General features: G+C 40.9%; 1 protein-coding gene across 9 annotated transcripts in view; it reads right to left on the reverse strand.

Moving 5' to 3' along the window:
• Positions 1–2,880: 2,880 nt before the first annotated feature.
• Positions 2,881–16,829, reverse strand: part of MSANTD2 (Myb/SANT DNA binding domain containing 2) — a 31,754-nt gene continuing 17,805 nt past the window's right edge. For 2 of the 9 annotated variants that reach the window (XM_032868814.1, XM_032868813.1), the window contains 3 exons: positions 10,458–14,548; positions 8,813–8,873; positions 2,881–4,422 (listed from right to left, as the gene is read on the reverse strand). In XM_032868814.1, the coding sequence (XP_032724705.1) occupies positions 3,570–4,422; positions 8,813–8,873; positions 10,458–10,533 (990 nt within the window). In that variant the 5' untranslated portion in view covers positions 10,534–14,548 and the 3' untranslated portion in view covers positions 2,881–3,569. Of the gene's footprint in view, positions 4,423–8,812; positions 8,874–10,457; positions 15,454–16,829 lie in introns of those variants that run through there. The other 7 variants (XM_032868818.1, XM_032868816.1, XM_032868815.1 and 4 more) reach the window with 7 other exon arrangements.

Below are 16,829 nucleotides of genomic sequence, written 5' to 3' on the forward strand. Positions count from 1 at the left end.
CAGATGCTTCAAACATTGGGGCACAGCTTAACCACCGAGCAAAGGTCACCGGGGGCAGAAAGCATAACAACAAATTCTTGGCGCTGCCTGCTCTGGGTGGAAGTTGACTGGGAAAAAAGCAGCCAGGCCTCCGATTCCATTTATTCCACACAGTCCCGCTCTGTTTTAACACCGGGTGTGGTCCGGGTGCCTGCGTGGAACGTCTTTTTCTACAGAGTGCCCCACACACCCTCTCGGATGCCTCTGCCTCGTGTGACTTGCCTGACTGCTCTTCAAATACCTGCCATGCAGTGGCTTCGAGAAATGCCTGTGCAAACACTAGACCGCTCATGCAACCCTGGAATCCAATACTTAGCAGCTGAGAGGCAGCAAAGGCAAGAGAAACAGATAACTGCTAATCTCATACCCTTATGCAAGGGCCTACAAACTTGGATTGTCAAGGAGAGAGAGAGAGAGTGTGTGTACTTGGGAGCTGTTGGTTTAGTTTTTCTATTCTGTCACATTCAAATTTTCCTTTAGTTTACGCTGCAAACCACCTCCTGTAAACATTCCTCCTTCATTTCCAGACTAGAGTTAAGTTACCCCAAATCGGTAACTCCTTCCAAGAAAGGTAGTACCAAGTCTCTTGGTTGTATCCCAGGAGCACCGAAGCATCTAATTACATGGGCTGTGCTCACTCCTACCAAGTGCTATATATTCACTCTCTGTACACATATGCGTGTACGCGCGTGCACACGCACACACACACACACACACACACACACACATTTTCTTACTCTCTGTAGCTAACTTCTTTGGAAAGTAGATCCCAAATAATATCTTCTTCATGTAACACAGGGGCCATCCCGTTAGGACTCTTTCAATGCCCTCGCCCCAACCAAAAGATCTCCCATTCTAACTCCTATTCCAACCACTTCTTTCCACTGACCCCGGGTCAGTCAAAGTGACAGAAATTAGCAGAGTGGCTCCGTTCCCTTTCTGCAAGTTTTTGCCAGGATGCCTTTTAGGATGAACACTGCTGTCTACCCTTGTGTAAAATGAGAATGTTAGCAGATAACCCGTGAGTGGCCTGGGGACTGCTTCCATAAATGGATTGAATGAGAGAGCTAAGTTCGTGGTTTCCTATGTTAGGAGACATGCAGGTCACTAGTGTTTCTTCCAATCGTACTTCATCTCATTTCTCAAAGCATGAACATAGTGTCTCCATCCCCCTTGACTCAGTTCTAAGGCTTCATTAAGGTCCATGGTTTGTTTGTTTTTTTATCTTTAATAATGCTCAAATTAGTTACATGATACCCTGCTACCCTCTCCTCAAGATTGTTCTGGCCAGAGAAACTGGATATTCAGTTATCAGCAAGCTGCTTTCTTTCCTTTCCAAGCTTCCATTTCCCAGTGCTGTTTTGTCCTCTTGCCCCTACTCTCACTCATCCCACACTGAGTGGTTCTTGGATCCAGCCAGCCTTGGTCCTCTTCTCCATGCTGCCCACGGTGCTCTAGTAATGCCCCCTTCTCAGTAATGTTGGGTAGATCCGAAATACCCTCACTAAATGGTCCCCCAGCTTAAGTAACTCAACAGCAACAGAAAGCGGGATAGAAAAAAATGCACGAAGCATGTTGGTTTTGGGTTTGGTTGGCGGCAAAGTTTGGAGAATGCCATATGCTACTCCTGGTAATACTTTTTCCTGCAGCACTTAGCACTGAATGTTAAGAAATTACTGCTAAAAGATGGTCAATGGAGCCTCAGCCTTTAGGTCTGTAATTCCAAGTTCCAAAGAAGAGCAAAGTCATTAGAATTTCCTAAGGATCAACTGTGCCCAGAGAAAAGAGGTGCTACTCTTAAATTCCAAGAATATTTATATTCTCCCTGAACTAGCATCCACTTATATTTTTGTTTGTTTGTTTTATTAAGTAAGCTCTACACCCAATATGGAACGTGAACTCACAACCCTGAGATCGAGAGTCACATGCTCTACCAAGTGAGCCAGCCAGGGGCCCCAACTAGCATCCATTTTTAGCAGCTCATATCAGAAAACAGCCAACTCCTTAAACTTAGACTAAAATACATTAAGTAAGATATTAATAAAACTCATCCCATTGATTATAAGCTCTCTAGCCATCAGAATATAAGCGTCAGCCAACCAAGAGGTATCAGGATGAGAAAATCACTGATTTAAGGCCATTCAGGTTGTAGGAAGAAGATGACTATTTTTTTTTTATCAATATGCAATTTTATCTTCAATAGTATAAAAAAGATGGGCAAAATTACCTGGATTTGCAGTCCATCTAAAGGAGAGCACCTGAGACATGTTGGGGGAATCACTGAAGATATACCATCAAGCTAACAAGCCCCGGCCATGAGACCAAAGTGATCTTTGCCTGCCCTTCCAGTAAACCAGTTGTTAGCCAAGCTAACCTCTAAGTGGAGTGTTCGTTAGTTGATGCCAAGAAATCCCTGAAAGCTCTAAATGGGATAGCTGGCTTCCTAATGGACAGATAGGAAGCTTTATTGTGGATCACTTAAAAAAAGTTTTTGGATGTTTCTGTTATATTTTCTGTTTTATAAACAGCATGATGACAATAATTCCCCACTTACACTCTTGGAGAGAGTGGCCCCTGCCGACTGAGCATTAAGATGAAGAAGGAGAATCTCTTGCAAATTCACGTACGTAGGGTCAGAAAGAATATCCCATTTTTCAGAAAGAAATATAAAATGCAGCATCCAGTGACTTTGGTGCTCTGACAAATAATGACATTGGTCAGTGGGGTGGAGAGAGTGAAGATATCCTGCTCCCTTTGTTCTGTATGTTGGGAGCAGCGAAGTCTGCATAGGTCATACCACCGGTGCGCCTACGCCCTGCTACGAAAAAGCTCGCACAGTGCTCCAAGAGGCCAAGAATTACTTTAATAATTTTTTTTTTTTTAAAAAGTTCAAATGGCAACACAACCATAAAGTTGGTACATCACAGAAACAAAGGTCTTTGCAGGCAACACTGATTGGGAATAGCAAAACACTTGGCTGGTGAAAAAAATGAAACTCTAAATTATATACAATAGTAGCTAAGGGTGATATTGAAAAACAGTCTTATTTACTGTGACTCGCGATTTAACTTGCCATTATCTATTGCTTATTTATTCAGGGTTGTAAATAATACTTATATAGAGACATAGAGATGTGTAAAAATGAAACATTGTGAAAAAAATACAATTTTTCAATTTCATATGAAACTCAAAAGTGTAAGTTTTGTCCAATATGGAATGTACCTACATTTGTTTATATTAGGGCTCTAAAATCCATTTAAAAATTATCTTTTTGTTTTTAAAAAAAGAACAGCTGACCCACCATGCAAGTTCGCTGTGAATCTTGTTTGCTCAAAATGAGCATTTTCAGGTGAGGTCTGCTTTTTCTGCCCAAAGTCTGGTATAATTCAGTTGAAGTTGTACTGGCCCAACTGTGGAACGAGTTTCTGTGAAGAGTCTGATGGCAGCATCTGGATAAGGGGGCAGTCTCGGGAATGCAGAGAGAGTAGAGAAGGGAGGTTAAGAGCCCAAATCCTTATGAAGGATGACGTTCAGTTGTTAAATTTTAAGGGGTATCCAATGGCTTTTTCCAGGCACTCAACTAAAGAGCCGGCGGAAAGAAAATCCCTCTCTACTTCTACAAATTTGATATAGATAGATTTGGGGGAGACTCCGGGATCCACAATACAGTTCTGGGACAAAAACCCATTAATACCAACCCAATCTTTGCTGAAGGTTTTGGTATTTGCTTGGAAATGTAAAAATAAGCATTGCTGGAGAGTCCTGACCTCAGCAATCCCGAGGTAGCAATAGATTATTCGGGTGGGCTCGATTTCCACCTGTAACGAGGCTTGTGCTGAGAGGGTCTCCAAGTCAACCCGGCCCTCCTTTCCCGGGTCCAGAGAATGTCGCTCCAGGTGTGGAGACGGGGGCCTCTCCATACATTCTTCGTAGCCAATGGCATAAAGGCCTGGACTTTTGGGAATGCCTCCCGGTAATAAATACTGAACCACGTTCCCCCCGGTTGGTTTGGAATGGGCAATGGGTATCCAGTCAATCTCCATGTGCAGCTCCAAGCACCGAGCTTCGCTAATGGTGATCTCTAAAAACTTGTAGTAAACATTTTTCCAGTTCATTTTCTGCACGCGGGTCATAATGATCCGTCCCTCGGGCTTCTCGGAGTTGAAGTATTCCCGCAGTCGCTTGCCGAGGGGCACCTGGGAGCTGATCTCAGCATAATGGTAACGAATATCCTCTTTCCAACGGGTGTTATAACCGATTCCAAAAATGGCCAGTTTGTTAGAAAGATGAAGCCTTGAAAAGTCCGTCCAGCTCTGAAACAGTTCCCATTTCAATTGTACTGATTCCAAAATCTGGACGATATTTTGCATGATGTCTCTCTTCCTAGAAAGAGAAATACAAAGTCAAATTCTTCAGGTGTCTAGCTCAGCACGGTGCACCAGCACTTTCTGCCATGATGCAAATGTTCTAATCTGTGCTGTCCAATATGGTGGCCATTAGCACTTAAGATGTGATCAGTGTGAGTGACATATGAAATTTTTAGTCATAATTTGAAATTATGTTTAAATAGCCATGTCGGGGCTCCTGGGTGGCTCAGGCATTAAGCCTCTGCCTTCGGCTCAGGTCACGATCCCAGAGTTCTGGGAACAAGCCCCATACTGGGCTCCCTGCTCAGCAGGAAGCCTGCTTCTCTCTCTGTCCACTCCCCCTTCTGGTGCTCCCTCTATCGCAGTCTCTTTCTCTGTCAAATAAATAAATAAAAACTTATAAATAAATAAATAAATAAATAAATAGCCACATGTGACTAGTGGCTACCATACTGGACAGTGCAGGCCAAGATGAACATAGTATTAAAATCTGAGAAACACTCTTTCCTAGGAGATTTCTAGCAATTAATGATAAAGTGCTTTCCATTACTTCTATAGTCTGGCTATATTAAACTTAGTAACTATTGATATGTAAGCCCCTGGGGTTTTAGAAACCCAAATCAAGAATTTAGAATTTTTTAATTTATTAATCAATTCCAGTATAGTGAACGCACAGTGTTATATTGGTTTCAGACATACCATCCTGGGGCTCAACACCTCCACACGACACTCAGTGCTCCTCACGACAGGTGCACTCCTCCATCTCTGGCCCCCTTTTCCCCCTCTGGGAGTCATCAGTTTGTTCTCTATAGTTAAAGAGTCTGTTTCTTGCTTTGTCTCTCTCTTTTCCCTTTGCTTGTTTCGATTCTTAAATTCCACAGATGAGTGAAATCGTATGGTATCTCTCTTTCTCTGGCTGGTTTATAAAGTGGCTATTATAATGCATAGAGTGGCTTTCCAATCTAATACCAAAGGCAGGTGAAGGGTGCTCTATTCAAAATGGCATCCTGCATCACTTAAAATAATGAAGAGCTTAATTTCTAACCTGGAAGTTCTTAGAGTTCAGTAATTTTGGCCCATACGTGTTTGCTGTAGGAAATGCACAACCAATTATGTCTAATGGCCTGATGCAGAAACAAAACGGTATTTTCTTCTGGTTGTCTGAAACTCCTACTACTCACAAATGTCGAAGAATTGTCAGTTAAGCACAGAATTAAGATCTGAGAATTCAGATGGAAAAAGTCTACATCAAGCTTAGAAGGGAAAAATGAATGGGGCTATTGCTAAAGGGGAGCAAAAGTATAGAAATTATTTCAATTTGGATTTGGAGAGTTAACAGAGTAAGGCTGAATGTGCTGGGAAGTTTTTGTTAAATGCTGCTTAACTCCTAAAACCGTAACTGATACTTTACTATAATTCATGCACTATATATGAGCATATGTAATTACAAGTTTGTTTCTCAGGTATGGCAAAGACTTTGACATTGAAAGATGGAAGTCTGTTAAATGTTAACTTAATAACAATCTATTACAGTCTACATCGGTCATAGGTTTAAGCTACAAAAATACTCAATGACCACCCTTATGTACGATCAAACGCAGGCAAAGAGAAGAGGGTGTATAGCTTCTTGGAAGGAAACAATGCTTGAAAGTTTCCTATTAAATCCTTGTATCTTCTAGGGGAAGAGTTTGGGGAACAAACTGGGGAACCTCCCATGTACTCATTCTCAGTCTGTCCTCTTACTCTCTTTGGCTTTCTCTGCAAGATGACAAAATGCTAAGATTTGTCGCCTGCTGCTTCTCGAAGCCAGAGACTGCCCTAGACTTATCTTCCACTCTTTAGTTTGTCACAGAAATTCTCAAGTACTGGAGTGGCCATCTCGATAAAATCACTGCATTGCTGGAGAACTGCTCCTTCTCAGAGTACACAAAGGCACTCAGTGATCAGTCATACTCAGCTTGGTGCTCAGGAGGTAAAGATAGAGGACTGTGTGTCTGCATGAATGCTGAAAGAAAAGCTCTCGTATACAGCCACCATCCTTCCTTGTCCTCTTTTGAAATGCTACAATGATCTCAAGGACCAGGTTAAGGAGTTGGGATGGTGGAAGGCAGAGATTTTCATCGATTCTGCTCACTGATCAACATCCCAGTGCCTGCCATGAAGTAGGCACTTGGCAAATAACTGTCAACTAAATGAGCAGGTTAGGTGACTCTACTTTATGGATGAAGGATGGCATATATATATATTTTTTTTTTGAGATTTTTTTTTTAAAGATTATTTATTAATTTATTTGACACAGAGAGAGACAGAGAGAGAAAGCCCAAGCAAGGGGAGCAGCAGGCACAGGGAGAGGGAGAAGCAGGCTCCCCAAGGATTAGGGAGCCTGACACGGGGCTCGATCCCAGGAACCCAGGATCATGACCTGAGCTGAAGGCAGTTGCTTAACCAACTGAGCCACCCAGGCGTCCTGAAGGTTGGTACGTTTTAACTACACACTATGTCTGCTATCTTAGGCTCATCCCACTTATACTTGGAGAAAAACATATCCAATGCCCAGATGAAGTTATTTTATTCAGCATTGTCTTAGCCTTAAATCATCCATAAGGAATAGTTCTGAGGAAACTTGCACTGGAAAATAAATGGCCTATTAGGAACCACTTTAAAGCTTCTCACTGTGTGAGCTAAAACCTGGAGCAGAGGCAGCAAAGCGGTCCGTTTCTACGGAACCTGCTGATCTGATGTCTGTCTGGAGATCCCTGGGCCTAAAACTCAACACATTTTCAAAACTATGGAGCACAGTAAAAATGAGACCCCGTTATTTAAATGGCTCCAGAGAAGGGTCTATTTTAGTTCCTGATTTCTGAAATTCCAACCACGGGAAAAGTGCAGATGGTAGGGACACCCATTCTGTGAGATCTGAGTTCATCTCCAGTTAGGTCACCTGGGCCTCTCCTCAAGGTCCCAAGCAGTTGAAAGGGAGAGATGGGACATTTTAGTAAAGGAGAGACGATGGCCTTTTTGGAGACTCAGGGCCTGAAGGGATGGACTAGTAATAATGCATTTTTAAAAAATATTCATCATCAGAATTTCCCTTCCTTTGGGACATTCTGATGTCCCAACTGGAAAACAGATCTACTTCCCAACAAGAAACAGCCTCAAGCTTACTGACTTGAGTCATAAACTTCTTTGTTGAGGCGTGGGGAGTGGTTATAATTTTGAGAAATAATTCTTGATCCCTAAACTTTTACCCTTTGCCCCGATAGGGGAGCAGCTGATACTGGGAATTCTTTTGTTCTACAGATACTCTGAAAAAGACAGGAGCATTTGCAAAGTGGGTGATGGTAGTGGTGGTTGGCTCAGTGAAAACAAGTTTCCTTTTTATATTGCTTGTTGCTTGTCACAGCTCTTTCCATCTCGCCTGTTCCCCCTTTGTCCACCGTCCCCTCAAACATCAAGCTCACATGCGCACAATGAAGTACAGAAGGAAAAAAATAGGTGCTATCAGGGTTTCCGGATGACCAGATTGAAAAAAAAAATGGCGTTCCTCTACTTTCCCCCTAAATTGATCTTTTAATATATTTATTTCATAGACTTAGTGAGGGACTTCCTTAAAGTTAATTAAAAGAACCACAGGGACGCCTGGGTGGCTCAGCCATTAAGCGTCTGCCTTCGGCTCAGGTCATGATCCCAGGGTTCTGGGATCGAGCCCCACATTGGGCTGCTTGCTCAGCAGGAAGCCTGCTTCTCCCTCTCCCACTCCCCTTGCTTGTGTTCCCTCTCTTGCTGTCTCTTTCTCTGTCAAATAAATAAATAAAATCTTTAAAAATAAATAAATAAAAGAACTACAAACATAGCTTCACTGAAACTCAGAGTCCTGTGGTCTCCTTACAGAAGAGAGAACTGAACTCAGGTGACGTAGCCAGCTGAAGGACCCCAGCCCGGGATTCCATCTTTCGTCTGTCAATGTCTTTCTTTTCCAAATGGATAAAAAGGCCACCTAGGAGCTTGCTTCTTGATCCCTGCAGAGTAATATCATAAGGCATGCAAGTGCCCCTCTAGCCTTTCTGGCATCGCAGCCAACCCCAGATTAACTCAGGGCCCTGTAAGTCATCTCTGTACCGTAATGAGACACCTACATAGTCACATTTGAGTATAGGCAAACACCATCAACACACTTGTTTTTGTGTTAACACATTTATTTCTTCATGTCATATACAAAATTCTCAATGTAGATTAACTACTGGCAAATGTAAGCTAAACAGATGAGACACTGTGAATACAACTGCTCCCTCAATGGTATGGCTGTATTTTCCATACATGTCTAATGACAGCAGTGACTTTCTATGTCTTCCCAATGGTCATTAAATTTAGGTTAATATACTTTGTAGAAAGAAGCATCTACTTACTGTGCCTCTTCAGAAGATTCTTGTTTTATTTTTAATGTTCTCTTTGTGAGAGGTATTTCATCTGAAAAGCAAGGGTTTTGAAACAAATTATATTTTTCTAAGTAGCATACATTTAGGTAGAGAAGTAACTGTGTTTACTGTTCATTTCATACTTTGAATGCAAGGCTGTAATTCTAGTGTCAAACACTGTCCAATGCCAGATTTATAAATATAACTCTTATATAATGAGATGCATACATTTATATGCAAGATCAGAAACCAGCTCTACAAGTATAAAATTCTTCAAGGTCACCAGTGGATTTCTAGCTAGGAGCTTAAAGCTTAATTTCACGGCAAACATGATTTTTAAAGAAACGAGAATGAAAAATGATTCTCTCCTACTCAGATTTTCTATGTAGGTTTTACAGAGCAATTATTCCCCCAATATCACGATCAATATACTCTGCATGTTATTTTTTCCCAAAGGTTTGGGTGGAACTTAACTCTCTAGGGTAAAACCCGAGTAATGGGATGCCAAAGCCATTTAGACCTTATTACCATTTAGAAATTAAAGGGTAGCGATCACTTGGCATCAGCCCTTTTTAGTCTCCCAATCTTTAAGTTTCTCACATTGTGTTAATCTTATAGTTTTACAGCCTCTTTCTTCTCTCCTTTTCCCTTCTAATATTTGAGAGATTAAAAAAATATAGCATTTGTAAGAGATATTAGCATTTAATCCTTTTTCTTTTGAAATTAGCATTTCTCTATCATCAGGAATTCTGTAACACCAGGCCTGTGGACTTTTATCGTGAGCTAAGGAAGCACATTTACAGTGCCAATCCTACTTACGCTTCCTTGGAGGCTGCCTGAGCAGCTCACTGGGGAGTCAGAACGTTTACTTAGAAGTGAACACTCATCACACAACTTGTTACTGAACCACACTGCCTGCACCAGACACTGGGTTCGGACTTCCAAATTATGAAAGCCCAAACTGGAGCAATTTTTGCAAAAACAAACAAAAACAACTACATATACCTCTTTTTCAATTAGGCCATCCCAGTTTGAAATCGATGGCCAAGAGTTTTGTTTTCCATTTTTAATGCTAATCTAAATCATTCCAGCTACTGCTTGGATGGGATCCTTAGTGAATTCTGAAGGAGTATGATCACTGATAAAATTCAAACATCAGCTCTTTTCAATGTAAACTGAGTCTTCTTTTTTGTTGTTGTTGTTCAGACTAAAGTCTGGCTGGGGACCTTTTCCAATTCATAAACAGAAAAGTATTTGGGATAAAGCAAGGAAAAGATAGTCATGTCCAGAGAAATTGCACCAAGAGTTAACACTCCTGGCAGCTGTCTTAGAACTCAGGAGGTGCAGGATATTTTAAATTGCATAGGATTTCACTTGTCCCTGATTAGGAATTCTGCATCTTTAGGAATTTTGTTCGTAGCCGCATCCAAATGACTCACACCAAGCTCTAGCTGGCAATTTAGGGCCAAAACAACGATGCCCACGTTGCCCCAAGGAGGTTGGCCATGTGCCTCGTGTGGACAGTGGGAGCAGCACCAGAGGCTGAGACAGCGACTAAGGGTGAGTGCACATATGAAGGGGTACACACACACACACACACACACACGTTAAATATCATATGTATTGGCTTTCTTACCCAATTCCTGATCTGTTGGATAGCCATGGAGATCCTGACTGTGGTTTCCCCAGTCCTCCTGTGAATAGTCCTCCATAGTGCTGCCATCTGACTCCAGCTCCTGGTACAAGCCACTACTGTTAATAAGTACAGGCTGGCAGGGCTGAGCATCCCATCCTCCCTGACCAAACACCTGTTCCAACTGTTCAAATGTGTAACTGCTCTTTCTTTTCCCAACACCATGTTCTTTCACCCGACTGTAACACCTGCGAAGGGTCTAAGACACAAAGTCTTTTGTTATTCCTTTAAAGCTGTACTTCCTCTTCCAGGTACGGACCACAGATATTAATTACTATTAGACAGACACAGACAGACAAACATAGACACATTGTTACAGGAATGCTAGATTTCAAATTCATTATTATATTAGAAAAAAAAACTAATTTAGCATTTACTCAAACATGTTATAATTCAAACAATTATTTTGCAATTAATCATCCATTAAACAACAAGAAACATTACAACATTATTGCATGTATCCCATACATATATTTTTATACCCCCACCCCCCCTTTAAAAAGAATAAGAAAAAAAAAAAAGAAAACAAGAAATACCAGCCAGCCAATAGGATGCACACCTGCCACAGAAGAGAAAAGAGCTGCTATTGTGCCCAGAATTTGGAAAAAGTGAGGGAAGGGAGGACAGAAAGAAGAATTTCCCAAAGCAAAGAATATAACCTTCCTTACTCCTAAGAAGGAAAACAGGGTCAAAACAATTGTCTAAATGAATCAGCTAATAAAACATATTACTTACGAAGTCCATAGTCCTTAACTAACTTACTCTATCTTTAGGGAGGTTGCTAAAATTTGAAAGAGGTCAAACGGATTATGCTACAGATCCCCAGTCTCAAACACCAACCATCCAGAAACAATATACTCATTCCTACATCAAAAGATTAGCCAGTACTCATCAATTCAACCAACACAAATTGCCAGCTAAAACCAACAAAGAAGGCCAATAATTTCTTTTGGGGGGGGGCGGGGAGGGAAGTGAGGTGGACAGGGTATCATCTTACTTCCTTCTCTGCCTTGTGCCACACAGCAAATAAAAATCACTATGTGAGTCCACAGAGAAAACGCGGACAATTTTATTATCTTGCACAACACTTCCATTTTCTTCATGGTCTTTCAATGCATACTTCCGATCATTCGCCCTGCTTCTTTAACTGTCTTACATGTTTTAAAGGATAAATCAAGGACTTAGTCCCAGCATCCACATTTAGTTCAGTGCTATCCAGTGTCTATCCCATCTCTGCTGCTTTTGTTCCTTTGAAGCTCCCTTCTCCTTGACTGGATTTCACTCAGAATTTTCTTGAGAGAAACAAGACCCTTTTTCCCTGATGGCTCTCAAATACTTTCTGACACAACTCTACAAAACCTGTTCACCTCAGACTTAATGTATACATGTTAGCCAGACTGTAGGTTTCTCCTAAATGTGAGATTACTTTCCATAAGCCAATATATCACATATTCTCACCAAACTGAAACAACTCTTAATAATCTTTACAAAACCTCCACGAAAGTTCCGCATCTTTAAATCACAGTTGACAAACGACAAGACACCGTCAAATATTTTGCAGATCTGTCCTTTGAGACCAGAAATCCAGATGGGCAAAAGGAATAATCCAAGCAGGACACACAGGATGATCTTCCTCAGACATAAACAGAGCAGTGAGCAGGCTCCCGTCAGAAAACCAGCCAGCCTACCCCCTGCATACGCCCCTGCCTCTCCCTGCCTCTTTCTAGAAATCTCTTCTGATGCCTCCAACGATGCCTTAAAGAACTGAGGTTTCTGATTAATACACTCTTTAAAAAAGTGTTCCCTCTCTTTCTCTTTGTAAAAGATAGTCACAACTACATAACACAGAACTTTCTAGAGAAAAATCGGGCAGGAACTTGGGAAATGTGTCACAGGGCAACCCTTCCAATGGAAGGAGACAAATGCCTGCAGCAGATCTCATTTGACTTTCTATATACTCCCCTTTCCCAGTGCCCTCTGCGCTCCTTGCAGGGATTGGAATTTGAATTGCAAACATCTCCTGCCAATTTATTTTTATCTCACAATGTCTAGTTTCTGCCTCCAAGAACACCCCAACCACTCTTTTCAACTCCTCCAAGGACCATACATGGAGAGTCCCGGCCATGTCCCTTTCACCCTTCCAAGGCCATAAATGGAGATGCCACCACTCACTCCTTACTGGCTGCCTAGAGAAAAGCATGCAGCACACAGAAGAGCCCAGTGGGATCTGTCACTGAGGGTTATTTCAGAAGACAAGGAATAAAACTGATGTTCCTTTGAAGAAAGGTGCCAGCCTTCTCAGGATGTGATATGGGCATAAAGCAAAGCCACAAATCATTGACTATATACATGATAGAAAACCACAGAAAAGATTGGCTTTCTTTGAAACCACCAAATTGAGCTTACAATTTTACTTGGCTTATGTAACTGTGAATAAGGAAACTAGTAATATCTAATGATTTTAGAGACCGAAGAATAGTCAGGATACATTCTATATTTCATCAAAAAAGGCTAAGAGATCTTGCCACATCTTTCTTCATAGTGTACTTCTGTAATACACTTTAATAGTGTAATGTGCTGATATGTAAAATATCTATCAGGGGTCTGCAGGAAAAATGTTTGGTAATTCGTAAATCCATACGATAGGAATTTGATATGTTGAAATAATGTTAAAAAGATTTCCAGATGGACTTTAACTCTCTCAAGACATAAGTACACATAAGAGGTACCTTCTGAGTTCAGTAAAAGATCCACAGATCCAAGGAGAGGCTGTTTGAATAGGGACACATCAACTAAGATAGAAAAAAAAAAAAAGGTGAGAACTCAAACATGAACTTGACCACCACTACAGGAGACACTGGAATTCAGTGGAACTGCAGGGACTTAAGAAATGGATAAAAGGAGCATATGGAGACCTTCCAATCAGAAAAAGTTACACTTCCCACACTCTAAATGATGAACCAAAGCAGGCAATTAAATAACTGTGTGTCTGTGTCAACAGTCCTAAATAAGCCAACTTAAAAACCTACTCTAAATCTGAGATTAAGAGAATGCTCCAGAATCTAGGAAAAACAAAGTCTCACCTCCCATTTCAGACAGCCATGCCAAACCCAACAAGAATCTCAGTTTAGCCTTCTTGAAAGGCCATTTCCTACCCAACGCAAATACCCACCTCACTGCCCTTCCTTCTTTCTTTAGCTCACTAGTCTTAGAAATGTATGGAAAATTAACCTCTAACTTTTTTTTTTTTTTAATTATGATCTCAGGGAGGGGGTAGGGACAGGGAAAGAATTTGCTTAAAATTATTAAAGACCAGTCTATTCACAATGGAGAAGAGTAACACTTTCCTTATTACTAGAAATTTCCTGGTAAATCAATATACAATCTCCCCTCTGGGGAAGAGGAGTGAGATAATACTGTATCTTGAACGAAGTCAGAGGAATAGAGGTCAGGAGGAGTCAAGAAAATCTGGAAAGAAGAACTAAAGGAGAGGTAACAACTTGATCAGGTGGTCAAATCAGAAGAGTCTGGAGGTATTCGGTTTGGAAGAAACACCACGTGGTTAATGACTCCAACAGGAAAAGAACCAGAGAAAAGGCTTGAAAGATTGTCCCATTACCAAAGCAAGGAGGAAAGTAAGATGGCTGACAACCGATAATTTATAGACAGAAGGAAGGTTTCGCCAAAGTTTAAGACTGGAGTGAAAGGAAATGAGAGAATAAAGATGACATTCATTGTGGATGAATGTAAGAAGGGTCTACGGGGGAGGGGGTGTGGGTAAACAAAGGCAGGAGTTCTAGATTGGCAGGATTGGGGGTTTAACGGCAGCAATGCAGAGAAAGACCCAGGGTTACAGTACACGTAACATTAAATACAGTGCACAATGCAGCTATCTTGCCAAAGTAAGTAAATCCAGTATTGGGTTGTATAAGCAGAGGAATCACATGTAAGCTATGAAGGTGGCTCTTCCTCTCTATTCAGCACCGGTGAGGCCACAGCTGGAGCACAGCATTCAGTTCTGGGCATCGAACCAGCTACAAGAGAGGGAAATTGTAGAGTTCAGAAAAGGGCAAATAAAATAATGAAAGGCTTGGAAAATAAGATCTATAAGTAGGGCCAGTGGTTTCATCAAAGCCCTTCCTGACATCACATGAGCTACTTTGGGGGTAAAAAATAAGGTGTCTTTCACTTCTGTGTCCTCCAATTCCTCCTTTGACTTTCAGGAAGCGGGAGGAATTGAATTCTTCCCTGCTATGGCAAAGCAGGAAGCAAACTAAATAATCATATGGGCATATGCCAACCAATTCTGCTATTGGCTCAATCATTGTCTCAAAATTTGCCCCATTTCATACAATCATAAAATAATCACCATGACAAAACCACTGTTCTAACAGAACTGACTACAGGTGGGACAGGGTCTGTAATAAGGAGGAATGGAAATAAGGCATAATAGCCACATAAATGTGTCGTTTAGGAAACACTGGAATGATACATCTAAGATGTCAGATGAAAAACAAAGTCAAACTGCGAGGCAGGACAGCTTAGTTGTAATAGCAGGAAACAATGTTATAAGAAAACACAAGCAGTGAAACAGATTTTCAAATGTAGTTGTGGAACTGGGAACACTAGAAATGGATTACATAGTTGATCTTAACCCTCTGGCAACTAAATAGGATAAATTTGAGATGTTTTAAACCCAAATGATTACATAAAGAACATACTTATTTGCAGTCAGAGTCTTAAAAATCACATGTTCTATTCCACAAAAGATAGGGGAAATCATCCTGGGGGCAAATCGCCAAACTAATCATTTATAAAAGTGTTAAAAACAATACCTCAGCCTAAGCACACATGAGTTTTGAAGCAAAAAGGTCTTTGTGAAATACATCTATCTTCTTCCTTTAAAGTTACTGCTTTAGGGCACCTGGGTGGCTCAGTGGGTTAAGCGTCTGCCTTTGGCTCAAGTCATGACCTGAGGGTCCCGGGATCAAGCCCCACATTGGGCTCCCTGCTTAGCGGGGAGTCTGCTTCTCCCTTGCGCCTCCCTCCCCACCCCCACCCACCTTGTGCTCACTCTCTCTCTCAAATAAATAAATAAATAAAATCTTTTTTAAAAAGTTATTGCTGTAGTGTAACTGTTACAGCAAGCTGCTCTTAGTTAATGAGGCAACAACAAAACCACTGAGTTTCTTCCAGTATCTTTTAGAGAGACTCAAAAGTTATTTAATTTGTTTTAGTTGCTTACTGGGAGCACAAAAGGTGGGGAAAAAAAAAAAAACCCGAAACAGGAGACATAAGCAAATAAACACATTTCTTCATACAGTAAGAGAGATATTATAAGTATAACATATATTACTACAAATGCATATCTATTACACAGAACTGTAACTAATGATTAGGAAGTCTCTCAAGGTGAAATCCATCTGGGGGCCTGCAGAAGTTTTACTACCTATTTTTTTAGGTTTTCCATCAAAATCTGGCAAGTGCATTTGCCAATCACCCAAACGCTTTAAAATCAACCCCAAACCCCAACAGATCAAAACCAAGACCAAAAATACAACACTTTCACACTCTCCCACTTCTTAGCGCTACAGAGGAGGTTTTGGCAAGTGAAAGATCTTTCTATTCTTAAATTTCTCTTTTCCTTTTCCTCTCCAGAACAGAGGTTCTTAACTTTTTTGGGTCATGGATCCCCTCCCCAGAAAAATGCACATATGAAATTGTTCCATACAATTTCAAGGGGAACATGGACTCTGAAAGCCCATACAAGAATCTTGGGTTAAAAAGCTGCTCTATACCACGGTGTTGTTTCTTCCATCAAAGAATAGAACAGGTATTAGTCAGAAGCCCTAAGATAAGGTAGGCATAATTTGTGTATTAGGTATTACAAGAAAGATTGGGACAACCAGTTAAAGTACAATTTAACCAATTTGCTCTGTATCCTGCTCCTTTAGATAAAGCAGCATTAATATATCCTTTAAGAGATAAATTAGCCAAATTCCCCTGCTTTTTGAAAGAAGCAATAGCTAGCAGTAAAAACATACAAGGATATCAATTTACTCATCACAAAAATATAGTACTTTTCTCCCACCTGCTAGGGAAGCAATCTTTTTCCGAGGTGGTAATTGGGCAATATTAAACGATTCATAAATTTTACTGATTATTAATTGAATCACATAATATGTGATTATTCATTATCTGATTCACTTATCAATACAGATGCTAGATAAATTACTGGGAGTAAGGTCGTAAGGTAGCAACTTACAACAGGGAAGATCTAGAAACAAGTGTAATAACTCTTGACTACTTTCCTTA

Source organism: Lontra canadensis, unplaced genomic scaffold (assembly GCF_010015895.1).
Source record: "Lontra canadensis isolate GAN:19392208 unplaced genomic scaffold, GSC_riverotter_1.0 scaffold36, whole genome shotgun sequence".
NCBI lineage: Eukaryota > Metazoa > Chordata > Mammalia > Carnivora > Mustelidae > Lontra > Lontra canadensis.